The 16,899-nt window shown below is 42.6% G+C and overlaps 1 protein-coding gene and 1 long non-coding RNA gene across 2 annotated transcripts in view; one reads left to right on the forward strand and one right to left on the reverse strand.

Moving 5' to 3' along the window:
• Nucleotides 1–1,676: 1,676 nt before the first annotated feature.
• thbs1b (thrombospondin 1b) lies at nt 1,677–15,762 on the reverse strand. The gene is made up of 24 exons (XM_074685045.1): nt 15,712–15,762; nt 13,377–13,461; nt 13,140–13,218; nt 12,412–12,971; nt 12,190–12,265; nt 11,782–11,865; nt 11,561–11,670; nt 10,500–10,625; nt 9,511–9,607; nt 8,534–8,707; nt 8,218–8,394; nt 7,951–8,124; nt 7,674–7,801; nt 7,430–7,582; nt 7,035–7,253; nt 6,827–6,934; nt 6,265–6,424; nt 6,062–6,180; nt 4,849–5,083; nt 4,520–4,747; nt 4,150–4,421; nt 3,965–4,062; nt 3,733–3,872; nt 1,677–3,633 (listed from the first exon to the last, which is right to left on the reverse strand). The coding sequence occupies exons 1-24, from the start codon at nt 15,747–15,749 to the stop codon at nt 3,626–3,628; spliced, it is 3,648 nt and encodes a 1,215-aa protein (XP_074541146.1). The 5' UTR covers nt 15,750–15,762; the 3' UTR covers nt 1,677–3,625.
• Nucleotides 15,597–16,899, forward strand: part of LOC141801783 (uncharacterized) — a 92,557-nt gene continuing 91,254 nt past the window's right edge. Inside the window, exon 1 of the long non-coding RNA XR_012599436.1 lies at nt 15,597–15,722. This is a non-coding gene — a long non-coding RNA (uncharacterized LOC141801783). The remainder of the gene's footprint in view (nt 15,723–16,899) is intronic.

Consider the following 16,899-nt stretch of genomic DNA (forward strand, 5'->3'; position numbering starts at 1 on the left):
TTCCCCCAAATGTTTTCACCATTCAGACCATAGTATAACAGTCTTCTAAAATTACTGTTACATGGTGGTGGAAATGTTACATGTTAGCCTTATAGGACACAGGAAAATGAAAACTAGATCTGTTTGTTAAACAACTTCCAGAAGCAAACTTGGACTGTACTTAAATGTTTGAGCAGTGAAATTAGTTTTGAGCAACAGTTTAGGTTACACTTTGTGTTTATGTGCATCCTCTCCTTTCGCCTTTTGTCAACATCTGCTCCCGGGCCTGCCAATGTCAAGGCTTGTGCAGGTCTAATATTTACTCTCCGAGCTGTTTAACCTTCTGCAGAGGTCAGCAAAGATCAGAGAGGCCAGGCAGATCAAGCTGAAGAGCAGACGTCTGTGTCACATTCCTCATGTGGCCTTCATCACAGAGATGATATGTGCTTTGCAGCAGAGAAAAGAGCCTTTAAGTGCATCTCTGTTTTTGACTCTTTGGGAATTGAGCAATCAATTTTAAGAGAGGTAGTATTCTACCCCAGAGATCATTAAGTCCAAGGAAATATCTGAGCAAAGCCAAAAAATCAGAAGTAGATGGCAGTGATCCAAAGGCCTTCAGGCGGCAATGCTTCAAAAACAGATATGACTCTGTAGTGGTGAATCTCTTCGAAACACCATTTTCTGTAACTCCTCGTCATCGCATCTACAACTGAACCATTCAAAGAAGAACCATTCAGAAACATGATCAGGAAACACAAGCTCCTTTAGCCATCCTCTGAATTTTTTTCAAGATGGAGTGAGGGAAAATGAAAATACTGTCCTTTGGACTGACAAATCAAAATCTGACATTCTTTCTGGAAACCATGGACACAATGTCCTTCACTTTATAAAAAAAAGACACCATCTGGTTTATGATGAGCACACAGTTCAAAAACCAGTTTTATGGGGATTCATAACACCCATGGCGTGGGCAGCTTGCACATTAAGACTGAACATTGTGCCTCAAGGAATTAGCCATCCTGTCGATGCCTAACTGCTGTGTGCATGTTTTTCAACAATATGGCTCTGAAGTAGAAGAGTCCAGATGCTTAACTGGCCTGATTAAAGTTTTAACTTGACACCCGATAAAAATGTCATACTGATTCAGAAACAAAGAGGAAAGTTCAAGATGTTGAGATGTTGTGCTGAAATTCTATGTTAGGCAAGAACAGTTTCAAAACTCCAGAAACTATTGCCCTTAGTTCTTGATTGTTTACAAAGTGTTGTCCCAGCTATTTTTTAAAACATGTTGCTGGCATCAAACTTAGAATCAGGATATAATTCTTAATAAAAGTAACATTCTTTAAATTGTTACTATTGGACACACTGTCTATGTGCTATTACTTTTTTTTTTACGATAACCTTTAGTGATTTGCGAACAATCAAAATCAGGTAATGTTAACATTTTTTTTTTTTTACATCTCAACTCTGTGTTGGATTGAGGCCACAGTTGGACAAGCCCTATCTCAAATCAAGTGTCAGTCAAGTTTCAGACGAGTTTCAGTTATCCAAACTTTGGTCTCAAACATGTTTGAATTCAGTCATTTCAAAATATCAAGGCTTTGTCAGAGTGAACCCAAATCTGCAGCTAAAATGTGACAAACGAAGAAGACATCATCGAGAACTGTAACAGCTATTTATTGTCTTGAAGTATGTAACAAAATAGTTGCTATGAATAAAAACAGCATTTTTTTCTTTGTACATCTAAGAAAAATGTTTACAGAAAAGCAAAACTAATTGTACAAAAATATTGGTAACATCGATACACAATAACAAAGAAAGTAAAAACGATAAAGAACAGAACATCCTCACGTCAGTGTGCAAACCGTTTATACAGACAGACCTGTGCCCTTTAGCAAGGCGGCAAATCCTGATAAATTATTTAAATAGCATTTTTCTACACACACACACACATACACACACACACACACACACACACACACACACACACACACACACACACACACACACACACACACACACACACACACACACAAAACAAAAACAACCACTTTCAAACAGCTACAACAAAACAGAAGAATAATTTACCTGCTAAAAAAACAGCATCGGACATATCATGATAAAGCAAAATGATCCATAAAAAAGAAATCTCCCACCGTCCTGTTGATCTCATCGGTGAAGACCACAGGTCTGGGAGACTGTTGTGTTTTTAAGATCAGAAATGTCATACTATTTACAGCTCATGCTACAGTAGCACTTAAATGTCCATCATCAAAAACGAATATGAAAAAGTACTTAGGTTGTGTTTTTGTTCGATCAAATTATACAACAGCAATGAGGTAATATTTGTACATCAAAGGCTTCCTTTGTTTTTTTCATCTCTCTCTGAAGAAAAGGCACACACTTCATGCTAAATAGCTCTATCTGAAGAATATCTAATTCACTTTATACAGCAGGAGATGATAAGACACTGAAAAGCAAGCATCATGTTCCTGACACCTGGCTGTACCTGATTTGGGGTCAGTTTCCATGATGACACTGGATGGAGGTTTTTTTTTTTAATATTTTACTTTTTTAAAGCATTCAAATTGCTTTAGCTGCCTACACTGTAGGCAAGAGTCAATAAATTACATGTATTTACATCATTTCAAATTGAAAGATAAATCTCTTCATTGTAAAACTGGATGCTCTTTTCAAAGGGAATATTGGCTTGTGCAATGTTTTGAAATGAAATCGTATCAAAATCCTTTTATTTTCTTCTGCCTGATTTGTTATGGGAAGGCTGTGACTCCCATCTCACCTGAGAGTTGTTGAATTGACAAGACACCATAAACAAAGCCTGTGATGCTTGAAAGTTCAAAAGAGAGTTAGCCCAAGTAAAAAAAAAAAATCCAATGTTATTGTCTACAGAGATTCTTAGGCAAATGGGTAAAAGCCCCATTCCCTCTACTCATGTCCAATCTTACACTTTCAGCACACTCACTATATCAACATCTTCAACACTATATTCCTCTTATTGTCTACCTTTTCAACACCCAATAGTCTCTGGAGTTCTGTGTCCTCATTAGCAAAAGTTCCTAAAAATGTATCTGCAATCACCATCCTTTGATTCCTCAAAGGCTTTTTTTGTTCGACATCTACTTCCTGGTAGATCTGGTTAAGTGTTTGAAATTTTTCATCTATCTCTTCTTTGGGATGTCCATTTGGAAGGAAAGGTAGAAAGGCACAAAGGCTACAGAGTTACAACAGAGATAGAGAGACACGTAAAGGCTTGGAAGTGCATAGTTACCAATGGGGAGCATTCCCACACAGACATAAATGAGGTTTTTCAGAAAAGCAGGGACAGATAGTTGTTTGTGTCCTAAAGTGGAAGGGCTTGTACTCTACTTCCCAGAGCTCTCTCTGCTCTCATGGATGGAGAAGGGGTTCTCTGATCCTCATCTGGTAGTCAACAGGTTGGTGTTTGGCCCAAACCTGCTTCAAGCTACCTTGAGGCTGACCACATGACCCCCGCCTGGTCCAAGTGTGCGTACCGCAAAAGAAAGAGTTGCGGAGAAATATCGGTCCCTGGACTTTGCATCAGAAAACACAAGTTCATACTTTGTACAAAAAAGGTGCATCCCTCAGAGATTCTTGCGCCGGGCATTTAGACATCTGTCGAATGAACAAAGAATGGAAAGAAGTGAGTAAGCTCTCTTGAGACAAACAAGCCAAAAAAAAACAGAATTTAGTTGCTTCTGTAGAAACACGTACCTCTGCATTCATACTTGAGGTCTGAGAAGTATACCATCTCTTGTGAGAAGACGAAAAGACCTAGCCTGCCACCTGCATATGTCTTGTCGTAGATGCTTCCAGAATCTGCCATGATCTTCTTGCCTTCATACATCACAACTCTGTGGAAATCAAGGTGAATGAAATCAGGTCAAAACTTGGGATGATAAACCCATGTTGAGAAAATATGGAGAGCCTAAAACCCTCTGCTCACCTGATAAGTCCTGTTCTGGGTCTGTGGATCAAGTGCCATCTGTAGGCAGTGAAGTCTTTCCATCCAACATTCTTTGGGTCATGCCAAAGAGTGCGGACCTAAAGCCGAAAGAAAAGAGCAAATTCGTTTGTCCACATCCCTTTTATTCAACCACCCACTGTTATAAAGACATTCTCACTTCTTACCTGTCCTGCAGTGTTCCCTGTGTGCCAGAGGGCATTCCTCAGGTGCTCTCCTGGGCCAGTGGTGGAGTTGACCACTTTGATGGACAGGCCAGAGTAACCTTGAGCCTTCGTGGGTTTATTAGACCAATATGTCTGTGTAATCTGTTTCCACATCACAACATAGAACCTGGAGCTGGACTGGTAGCCAAAAACAAAGCCAGCATAATCATCATCCCGCTCTGTGTTGATGAAAAAAGTTCCACTGAAGTCCACAGAGTTGAACTCGTGGTAACCTGAAGGAAAAACACGGACATGACACCAGAGTTTCAGCGTGATAGAAGCTTTTAAATGTACCATCTTCGGGAAAAAGTGCTCTCAAGGTCCTACTCACCAACAGCAATGCCAGGATCACAGTTTACAGTCTGCACAAGCTCTTTGCCCTGGTGCCTGACAACCCAGTTGGGGTCAATCTGAGAAGTGCCTTTGGGGTCGAGAGGAACCATTTGAAACTTGCGGAAGTCTGTCTCACTGATGTCAAAGTTCTCTGGGCACACGTCGTAGATGTCAGGAACGTTGTCTTGATCAAAGTCATCTTTGCAAGCATCTCCACGACCATCACCTAAAAAAATGATTATACACAGTCATGTGGTCATATGCTGCCTCTTATTGTACCTTAGCCATAGGACCATTCCAGGACTGTGTCTTTAACATTTTGCTCACCATCAGAGTCCAGTTGGTCTGGGTTGAAAGCCAGCCTGCAGTTGTCCTTGTCATCTGGGATGCCGTCATTGTCGTCATCATGGTCACAAGCATCTCCCTTCCCATCCTTGTCATGGTCGGCTTGGTTAGCATTCGGGATGTATGGGCAGTTGTCCAGGTTGTTCTGGTGTCCATCCTCATCGATGTCCTGGTTGCTGTCACACTTGTCTCCCACACGGTCGTCATCTGAATCTACCTGCAATCAGAGTATTTTGGGGTCAGAATTTTGATGTTTTGATTTACAACTTGGGTCAGGGGTTACCAAATTTTTCAGTCCCCCACCTCCAAAAATATCAGAGACTATTGACCACAAACAAAACTAAAAAGTTGCTTAAATAAGCTGAGTGGTGGAAAATAAGACTACCTATATGTACATATTGCTATTTCTTAAATTGATCTGTCTCTACTTATAGTCATTATCCTGGCCATTCATATTGGGGGTCTTTGCATAGTTTCTATTTTTCTTAACCCCAATTTTTGACTACAGGTTTACAATAATGGTTAAAATGTGCAATTGTAAATAGTTTTGAATTTGGGAGGCATTTAGTGACCCACACCCACACACACTGAAAAAACAGTGACTTACGCTATCAAAACATGAGGAAACTTTGTCTCTTTTACTAGAAAAAAATTACAGTAAGATTAGAACTATAAACAAGAGGTACTTTGTGCCATTGTGTAGTCTTTGGAACACCATTTCTCCTCTAATGTACTTTAAAGACCAAATCAGTGTAGATTTGAACTTGCACCTCCTTTCTCCTGTTCTTCAACACATTCCTATCTCCCAGTGTAGCATGGCACAGGTGGACTGAGCGGGGCTATGGCGTGCACACAGCCTGGGGCTGGCCCATTCCTCAGTAATATCCACCCTTGGGCCTCTTCCTTCACATTAGCCGGCTAACGTCAATGGGCCATTGAAAAGACCCAAAGCCCCCCACCATGCCTTATTGAACTGATGTACCATTGAGCTCATATAGGATTTAGTCCACCTTTACATGGCGTGATAAAAGCTTAGAAAGCTACACAGGGATAATCACAGAGGCTCTGTCTCAATTGAGAGGCCGATATCTGCTGAGCTACAGAGAAAATCAGGGAGCTGAATTTGGATTATTGTTGCTGGGTGAGGTGGAAGGAAGGAAGAAAGGGCTGAGTGTACAAATTTGAGTCAACACACCTGATCAGGATTATGTTCCAGGGGGCAGTTGTCACACATGTCTCCCACTCCATCCAGATCTGTGTCTCTCTGGTCGACATTATACACATACGGGCAGTTGTCCTTCTCATTCAAAATGCCTAAAGAATGAAAGAAAGCATATATGTTACTATCTTACTTCAGCACAGATTATAAGTATGTCTGTAAAGGTTTTCAGTTCTTACCATCACCGTCGATGTCCACAGCGCAGGCGTCTCCCTCTCCATTGTTATCAGTGTCCGTCTGGTCTGGGTTACTGTTGTAGGGGCAGTTGTCACAGCGGTCACCCACATCATCACGGTCATAGTCATACTGCCTGGGGTTGTACACGAATGGACAGTTGTCCTATTTCAAAAAGCGAGAGCAATCATGAGTTTTGGATGGTCATCCGGGTGCAGTGCAGTTCATTTCAGTCCTAAAGGGATCTTTTTACAGGGAGGGGTTGATGTGTAATGAATGAGTGCTTTATTTATAGGTCCTGTCCCAAATCTAACGTTGGGATTAGCAAACACACAGTGCAGCTCCTTCAGGGCTGTACCTCACTCTTGGAATTTGTGGTTTTGGCTCAAGTTAGGGAGAAACATTTGCTTTCCTGCTGAGCCTCTCTGCCCCATCCCCCCTACACCTGCCCTCTTATTAGACGGCATGAATGATGAATGAAAAATAAGTCACAGAGCACACATACTCACACTTTCAAACACTCAACCTTGTCCAAAACTACATCTACGTCCAAAGAATTTCACTCACCCTGTCATCAGGAATGCCATCGTTGTCATCATCACTGTCACAAGCATCTCCTATGCCATCCTTATCATAATCTTCCTGCCCAGAGTTGGGAAGGTTGGGACAGTTGTCCTGAGGAACAGAAAACCCAGACAAAGGTCAGATATTACAAATTATACATTTATCTGAACTCAACCCAATAAATTAAAAGTTCAGCCTTGCCAATACTTACCTTCTTGCAGTGGTAGGTAGCATTTTCAACACAAACCAAGTCAGCATTGGGCCACCCATCCAGATCAGTGTCCTCTCCACAGATATGTCCATTGCCAGCGTAACCTGGCTTGCACTCACAGCGGTACATTGGATCTGCGAAGTGCCCCAGATAGTTACAGCGGGCGTTTTTGTTGCAGTCGTGGCTTCCATCCAGGCAGGGATTACGGGGTGTGCACACCTGGACAGAGAGGAGGAATGCATAGTTGGAATGAGCGGTGATCAAACTGGCTGTGCATTGTCCAAGTTCAAGGCACTCTGTCCTTACAGAGGCTGCCTTTCATCACGATGCATTAAAGACCCTGTCCTGGAGATACAGTACTAAAACTATCCTTATTCAAGCATGAGCTAACTCACCTGTTTCTTTGCAGTAGCTTGCTCCACACCCCTTCCAAATGGCTGGGATCCTGAGTAGCGAGGAGGACAGGGCAGACAGTTGTAGCCAGGATCTGTGTTCTCACAGCGGTGAACACCATTAAACTCGAAGCAAGCATCAGGAACCTCCTTGCACTGTGTTCAGGAGGAAGACAAGAATTGATGAGATTCAAAGGGCCTCCAAACAACCAAATGTAATCATAGAACAATATCAAAGGGCTTTTACCTCATCAATATCTTTACACTTGATACCATTGCCGGTGTAGCCAGCTGGGCACTTTCCACACTTCCAAGAACCGTCAGGGAAACTGGTGCACTTGGCTCCAGCAAAGCAAGGGTTTGAAAGGCATCCATCTGAAATGGTCAAAGTTATTTCATCGTTGGCACAAACACTCTTTGTGATAAAGCTAAAACGGACTTTTTTTTCCAAAGATATAAGCTGAGTTAAGCTGAGATGATGTAACAAATTAAACATCAAAATAATACAAAACACTGGAGCTCACCAACTGGGCAGGCTTCCTTGTTGCACAGTTGGTTCTCCTTGGCATCACCGATACACTCTTTGCCACCGTATTTTGGTGCAGGGTTGTTGCACAGGCGTTTACGCATCTGGTTACCTCCTCCACAGGTAAGACTGCAACTATCCCAGGGTGACCAGGGTCCCCAGTTACCATTGACTAACAGAGCCAAAGCAGAAATCTAGTCAGTCTCTTCACTTGCAAATAGAGGATGAATAAAACCAGGCTGAAATGTGAAATGTTTGGACTTACTCGAGCATGGAGACTTCTGACACTTCTCAGTTTGGCGACCCTCTCCCACACAGTCCTTGCCTCCAAGTTGAGGGGTGGGGGAGTTGCAAAGGCGGATACGGGTGATGACACCAGCACCACAGGTGACAGAGCATGATGACCAGGGTGACCAGTGGCTCCAGTTGCCATCCTGCTTGACTGGAGGTGGTAAAGAAAGGTCAGAGGTCATTTATTAACAGGGTATTTATTGTAGTGCCGTCATATATCACCAAACAAAAGGTTAGAGCCTGTTACGACTACTGCTCTGTTTGTGTGAGGGTGTGATGTGTAAACTCACAGCGCTTGTCACACTCCTGGAGGTAGCAGTCGCGGGTCTGCACAGAGGTACCCTCACAGTTGTTATTGATACGGTCGCAAGAGCGCCCACGCTGCTGGATGCCCCGCCCACATGACACGGAACAATGGGTCCATTCAGACCAAAGCGACCAGCTGCCCTCTGCGGAGTCGCTCGCTGAGCAGGAGGGAGAGGGACAGAATATGAGTGAGAGAGACAATAAAAGAGCTATTCCAGCGAGGCAGCACCCCTCACAAACACCCCCCAAGCCTAAATGAGGAGGGAGAGCTCCTAAAGCAGAGAAGTGTGGATTTAGCTGGAACTAAGGCCTTCTGTTCAGGGGCAGAGAAACAGAGAGAGCCACTGTCTTCAGGATACATTGGGATGCCCCACTGGCTTGTGTTTTCCTAAAGAGGAAACAGATTCTGCAAACACTGCCCTGGGTGTGTAATGACTTCAACAAGTGGCCGAGCTCTGCATGAATGCGGCTTGCTCTGTTTATTTAGCTTGTAAAGCAGCATGACAGCCAAGCCGGCAAAGGTATGAAGAACATGTCACTTCTTTTCATGTGGAAGATGGCTTCACTAAACAGCCGACCCATTTTCCATCCAACTTTAACCAATTTGGCAAATTACGGCTATTCCACATTGAAGCTTCAAAGATGTTTTGGAGCACAAAGCGTCAGTGTACTGAACACATAAGAACCCTTTCATTTATTGGATGTTATTCCAATTAAATCATCTCTAAGGATAGTGTGTTTTTTCTTGAATCCTTTACATCTTATGGAAATATTTACAGCTTTTTGTTTGAATAGGCAAATCACTTTTAACGCTTCTTTCACTGAACGGAACGATGTTTGAAAGCTCTGTTGTTAGTGGAAACCTTTGCATTCCAGCTTAAAGGAGACATTTATACAGTAACTTACAGTTCAAGCTTACAGTGTAAAGATATTTTCTGCTTTACAGATCAGAAATGCTTACGTAGTCCACAGGTTGGGCAGCACTCTCCATCAGGAACTGTGGCGTTGGAGCAGGACACCAGTGGGCAGGAAATCTTGCGGCACACTGTAGCAGAGTTCTGTGGGATTGACATAAACGTGTCAAACATGCTTTTATGGATATGATGTGAATAAATTTAAAATTCTGTGCAGATTGAGTCCAGGTGCTGGATTCAGCTCCAAATCAAATTCAGACACCTCCAAGAAGCGTTGAGCCAAATGTTGCGAAAGCCCCTCAGTGCGTGTTGCAGCTTAATCCTCTTAATTCAATTCTTACGCCATGTCCGTGCAACTAACCCATTAAATTCTGTGCTCAGTTTCTGAGTTTGCACAGATCTACCTCAGAATAAAATAGACTAAGTTATAAAAGCAGAGGTCTGGCTGAGAAAAGAGATTCCCTGTAGACAGCTACCTGCCCGCCGAGCGATGAAGGGAAGGAAGCCAAAGACGAATAGTGGCTGAGCTGAGCTGGGCACTGAGCCTGGTACATCTTTAGCCAGCATCCTTCCCTTCATCCCTACCTGTGTGGCTGACCAGTGGATGACTCAAAGAGAACAACAGCTTCCTCTTGCACGTGCTAGGTTTTCCTCCTGGATTCAATCAATTAGGGACAACTAGCACAAGAGAAAATCAGGAAATGATGTCTCTCTGTGACATTTGAGGATCTTTCCTTCCAAGTATTTCACAGGGGAGATTAATCTCCAAGCCAAGGTCCCTCTTAATTATAGCAATACATCACTTAAAGTCTTGTCAAGTCCCTCCAGGCCACGCTCGGGCCCGGCTCCTGACAGCAGGCCTCTCATTACAACAGTTGAAGCTGTTGGCCGAGCGCCAGGGTTTCACACTGCTAATTACTGACCAGACCTGTTGAGTGCTTCCAGTGTCTGAGTGCCTCAGTGTGAGCAGATGAGTGTGTGTGCTCAAATAAATCAAGGGCATGGAGTGCATCCCCTCCCATGGAGGAGCTCTTACCTGACAAGTGCACTTGGTGCAGTCATCGATGGTCCACTCGTCTCTGTTCTTGTGCACGATGCCGTTGTGGATGCAGACACCGCTGTGAATGCCGATGCGGCTGTTAATCAGCTTGTTCTCGTCCGTCTGGTTGGAAGATAAGAGGAAACAGAAGACAGTGGTTTACTGTTAAATTTGAACAGTTGAATCATGTTGTCTCTACTTAATCATGTTCCAATGATGTGTTAGCTTAGCTTCTCTTAATATGATACCTGCTGTTATTACTTCACTTTCAATGCATGTTGTGTGATTTTTTTATTTTTTTATTTTTTTTTCTTCATACTTTTGTCAGTACTCTCACCTTTTAATGTGATATCTTAGCTTAACACAACTTAAATAACTGCAATAATGACCTTTGTGTGACACCCATAACTTATGTTATCATTTGTATACAACAAATTTATTAGTGGGTTGTTAATACTTAATAGTTTATGCTTTCATTTTTTTTATGCCACTCAGAACTTAAATTTTGTATTCCTCCTTCTTTTTTAATTTTATTTTTCTTTAAACGTCAGTGGCTGTAAACAAATAAGCATTTTCCCCAAGAAGATCAACAAAGTGTTTTTGTGTCTGCAAGCTGCAGCTTCAGGACCTTATTAGTTTCTAGGGCCCTTGTGGTGGTTAGGGTTAAATGCCACAAATGACAAAGGCCTTAACTATGCAGTCCTAAATCTGCAGCCTCAAGGCTTGCAGGCACATGCAACTCACTAGACAGCAGTAGCTAAAAAAAAGTGCAATATGCTTTTATTATGAAGGTAATCTGTGCAGATAAAATCTTAGTGCAATTGACTACAAAATGCACAATTCTTCAGCAAGCTCCATATTTCCATGCAGTCTCTTCTTTAACAATTTGATCATCTAAAAAAGTGCTTTTACTGAGCAGAGTTACCAGAATAAGATCTGCCAGGTCACCCAGTGACCAGGCACTCTGTAAAAACAACACACCAAAGTAAACATGCAGCAGAGAGACTGACAGCTGGTTACACTCTGCCACCAGACGGTTTGGCAGAGTTTCTCCTTACCAGCTGGCGGAGCTTGACAGCCAGGTCCTTGACCACGACACCGAGGCTCTTCAGCTCCTTAAACATGCTGATTAGGTCCTCACAGGAGAAGCCACAGACCATCTGAAGGTCTTTACAAGAGACAACACAGAGAGAAGAGTCAGGGGTAATACAATCATTCCTCATTCTTGATCTTAATGATGAGTCACTGGACTCTCATGCATATGTGTAGCAGTGTTTACCTTTAGTCTTGTGCCCGGTGTACTCAGTTCTGATCGCTGAGGAGCCGTTCAGGTTCTCCAGGATCATGGTGTCAGTGGTGATGGCTGAAAGAAGACCAGGAACATAAAGTGAACATCACATTTATCTTGATGATAGATTTATAATGAGAAAGTGTTCTGTTATTAAAATCTGAAACATCCCACATTAGGCTATAAAGTCTAATGACAACTGATGCCCAGTGAGAATACTTAAAGACCACAGCACCCTGAGACATTTCAAAATTCCATTCCTGTGTTAACCAGCCTCTCAGAGAGGATTTATGGAGAAATCAGCCAGCAATCTAAGTGCACACACATTTCTTTGATAAGACTTTGGCAGCATAAGGAGGGATGAGTGATGAGTCAAACACAAGGAGACTGATTACTTACTGTTTTGGCATCCTTTGTTGCGCAGGATGGCATCCAGTGTGGTTCCAAACACAAACCGCACGTTTTGGAGGACCCCCTGCAACGATCAATATGTAGTTTGAGCAAGTGCACCACTAAATTCACTGGCTTTCGACTGTATGCACTGCAACGTGCGCTTTTACGCATTTGGATAGACTTGCACGTTTGCTGACAACTTTTGAAACAGCATCTCCGCGCTCTCACCATGAATCTGTCTTTCACTGCTCCCTTCCCAATCCTCAGGCGTGCGCTGGCAGGCGTCTCCGGCGTCAGGATGCTCTGAATGGGCGCATCCAGCTCGGCGATGTTCACCTCCTCGCATCCCGCGTACAGCTGCGCGCGGTCCTCCTGCACGAACAGCGTGATATTCTTCCAGTGCCCGGTAGCCAGATCCACATCCTCAATGGAAACCACCTGCTGCTTATTCTCGGTGGAGAAAACTATGTCCAAGGTGTTTGCTTTGCCGTTGGAGACGATCTCAAACACGGGTCCGGAGCCGTCCAGCTTCTCCACAGTGAGGAGGCTTCCCCTGGTACGCTTGAACTGCTTAAAGTTGAGCAGGAGAAGGAATCCCCTCTCGGCGTGGATGGAATCGATCAGGTCCCTAAAGGCACTCTCGGGGACAGGGGGGATCAGGTCCGGGTTGAGGATCTTATAGGCTGGGCTGTACGGGTCGTCTCCTTTCACTTGGGTCACGCCGTGGTTCTTCTTGGGGACTTGGACGAGCTCAAACAAGTCATACACGCTATTGTCGTCTCGAGACTCTGGGGGAATAATGACAAGGAGTCAGCCTTTGTGTGGCACTGGAGCGGGTCTCATTCACAAAATACGTTTCAGAAAACACGTTCACGCAAAAAATATATTTCATATCAGAAAGTGGAACAGCTCTGCCTAAAACTTCATATCGTATCACACAGCTGTGCCAAACTCACCTGCAACTCTTGCACTCTCGCAGCTCCAGAGCATCAGGAGCAAAAATATCCCTGTCAGCTTCATGGTGAGACCTGCTACCTGTGACAGAAAACGACACATAAATCCCAAACTCCAAACTTGATCTGCGTAAAAGTCAAATAAAACAAGTGTGCAACAGGTTGAAATCTAAAATAAAAAGGCTTAAAACCAGTGCAGCGGCAGAAATAAACGCATTCCTATAAGTTTTTGCAACTCACCTGCTTCTCCAAAACAGCGGAGCAAAGGAATAAATCCAAAATGTGTAGAAATCCAGAAATAATCCTCGAGAATTTAAAAAGTTTTCTGAAATGGAGTAAAGAAAAGTTCCACCGTGCAGAAGGGAGGAAGGTGAGATTTCGTGTTATTTTTCCTCTGCACTGAAACTTGTCCTTGATGGTTTCAGCCGCTAAAAACTTCCTTTAAAGCCGAAGGGGACAAAGTGCTATTTAAATACTTTGATGCCATTCCGAAGAAGTGGCCTCATCCAATCACAGAGAGCTGCGAGAGAGAGAGGGAGCTGAGAGAGAGAGAGCTCAGTGTGTGTGTTGCGCTCAGACTCTTAATAGAGCAGTGTTTCCTCAAACAGCTTTCATCCATCAGTCCACAGAGGCGTAATTCCGTCTCTGAGTTCCCATAAGCGCACCGCTGGGTGCTGTAATATTTCTGAGTTAGCCCAGGAGCGTCTCTGTGGTATGCAGAGTAAAAATAAATCTCTGTGCATTTATTGTAGACCCCTGTGGTACCAGAAACTGCGTTGTGTGGGCTGTAATGCAGCTTATTTTAGGTGTTTGATTTCTGTAGATTGTTTTTCTATTAAGCTCAAAACGTTTATAACTGTGTGTTGCATCCTTAGCTTTAAAAACAAGTTCTTTAAGCTTTAATTTCTTATATTTTTCCGTTTTAAAAGTTCCCTTTTCAGCTTTGAGGAATCTGTAGTAACTTGATGTATTACTCTGAATTGGCTGCAGTTCCAGCTCTGAACGCTAGGAGTCGACGTGAGTTCACTGAAGGTGGCCTGGGGCAGTAGCAGGTAGAGCTGCAGCACATCTTCACTGACTCAGTCGTTTTTTACTGTTATCCTGCACCATCTGTGTCCTAGTCACGGCTAAAACCTAAAATATATTGATATAAAAAACCTCAAATATTAAAATCTCTATTTTTGTCTTTATATTGAGATAATGTGATTTCCCTCTGTGTTGTATTAAAGCTGGTGGAAAAAATTCAGCCTGTCAGAAGTTTTAAATCCAGATGCCAAACTTTCACGTGTCCAGAGCAACATCAATGTTGTGGTACATTTTTCAGAAAAATATCAGGAGCTGTTTTTAGACAGGATCATCTGCACCAAACATGCTCAGAGTGTTTGTACTAAGTGTAAACCTCTGTTAGTTTACAGGGAGGAAGAACTTCCTGCTTGTTTACCAGATGGTAACACAGATTTGTTTTTTTTAATTTGTTTCTCCTCAGTACATTGATTTTCCACTGAAGCCCTTGGTCAAATATAAACCATGCAGACTTTACAGGCTGGGGGCATATGGCTGTGATATGGCTCTGATATGCTTTGTTATCCCAGCCATGTTTTAGTAATATTGTGTCTCTGGAAGCTTACATATGCAGTTTATTACATTTGCCAATAATATGATTTATTTTCTGTTTCTTTTTCTGAATATTACCCCTTAAAAAATGCAGCATTTAAAAAAAAAAAAAATCATCACCACACTGGTTGTTCCTATGGTGGCATGCACATACTTTTTGAGGGCAGGGGTGAAAAGAAAAAAAGGCACATACAGCACATTTTTGCCACTGAACAGGGCACTCAAGTGTATATGTCCCCCAGGGCACTTTAGTACCAGTGTTGCCTCAGTTACCTTTAAAAAGTAATATGATTACTGATTACTCCTTTAAAAAGTAACTTAGTTTCTTTACTGATTACTTGATTTTAAAAGTAACTGAGTTGGATTAAAAGTTACTTTATTAGTTACATTCAGCAGCTGCCTAAAACACCTGCAGGTGCATGATAAGGCAAAATTGTGATTTTGAGGGTACATGTTTGGTTTTTAAGAAATATGCAGACATCGGTAGTTGTGAAATGTTTACTATACATTTAAAAAGTACTTTTTTCGGTGCACTATAGCACAGTTCAGTTCAGTTTTACATTCATTTTTAAACACGTTGTTTTGGTGTAGTTTGGTTTTTATCAGTTTTTTTCCCTTGTTTCTGTTAAAGCTATCCAATTGGTCCTGTATTTGGAATACAATAAGCTTAAATAAATGTCACTGGAATGTGGGTTCACATAATCCTCAGTACTTTACATCCTCTACTTATGTATTTTTTAAATTTTAGTTTTTTATTTTCTCTTTAATTCATTTTTAATTTTGGCAGTTTTGGTCCTCCATATAGCTACTCAGGCACCAAAGTCTTAAAAGTTTGGACACGCCCCTTCTTGCCTCGTGGTAGCCTACGTTATGTTGCTCAGCTCCTTAACGGATGGATTAATGCTAAACAGAGGGTTCAGCTCATGGAATAGAGGGAGTTACAGTGAAAGACAGGACTCACCTTTCCCCCAGGTAAAAGTCAAACAACTTCTCAAGCATTTATGGCCGCAGTGCACTGATCTCTCTCGAACAGATTCCTAAAAGTTTCAGTAAAGGATCTTAAGCTAAGTGGCAGCACAGGGTGTACAACGAACCTTAATACTGTCATTTTAAATGGACACAAACTCAAAGCAGTGACTGTATTTCCAGCTAGAAAACACACATCTCTCTCCTCCCCCCTCTGCTGTTCTCTGCGTTTGTGTCGCTGGCTGCTATTACGTGAGTTGTCCTCGTGCTGAAAACGTGATGAAAATGCGACTCCCGTCACTTCTTGAGAGCAACGAAAAAGCAGCTAATTTTTGTTACAAGAAAAATGAAAAGAACAGTAAAGCACAGTGACTTGGATAAACAACTTTAATCTGACTACTGATTTGGAAATAGTAACACGTTAGATTTGTCAGAAAAAAGTGGTCAAATCAGAGTAACGCTTTACTAAGTAGCGCGTTACTGGCATCACTGTTTAGCACACATGTTGGCTCCCTCAGAAGGTCACTCTAGCATACATTTTGGCTCCCTAGAGGGGCACTTTAGCCCGCAGTCTGGTACCTAAAAGGGTAAACACACTGTAGCACATATTTTGGCTTCTAGGAGGGCACTTTTGCATGTGTTTTGGTGCCCAAAAGAGGAACTTTAGCACGCTGTCTGGCACCTAAGTAAGTACTTTGGTGTGCGTGTTGACTCAAGGGGGGGCTTATGCTTGTTTTGGCTTCCAAGAGGGCACTTAGGCGGTGGTATTTTAGGGCCCAGAAGGGAACCTTAAATACTCAGTCTGTTGGCTAAGAGGGCACTATAGTGCACATTCTGGCCCCCAAGAGAACATTTCAGCACACATTTTGGTTCCCAAAAGCGCCACTAGTCATCCCTGAATTCCAGGTGCAATCCACAGGAAGACTGCAGATCTCTTTTTCTTTCTGACACTTTATCTACACCTTGTGGTCTAATACACAGAAACCATGCAGCAGTCAAATGAGATGCACAGAAGTTAAGTGATGTGTAGAGGAAGTGCTGATATAGCAAAAAAGACCCAGAAAGTCAATGTAAAGCCAAAGCAGGGGGTGGTTTATGGGTCGGGGAATATAGGAACGAGACATATGAATGTGTGAGGGTGCTGCAGACCTGAGAACTGAGCATCAGTCCTGAAAGCAAAAGC

Source organism: Halichoeres trimaculatus, unplaced genomic scaffold (genome assembly GCF_033239565.1).
Source record: "Halichoeres trimaculatus isolate MK-OKI-2021-1 unplaced genomic scaffold, fHalTri1.1 fHalTri1_scaffold_13, whole genome shotgun sequence".
Lineage (NCBI taxonomy): Eukaryota > Metazoa > Chordata > Actinopteri > Labriformes > Labridae > Halichoeres > Halichoeres trimaculatus.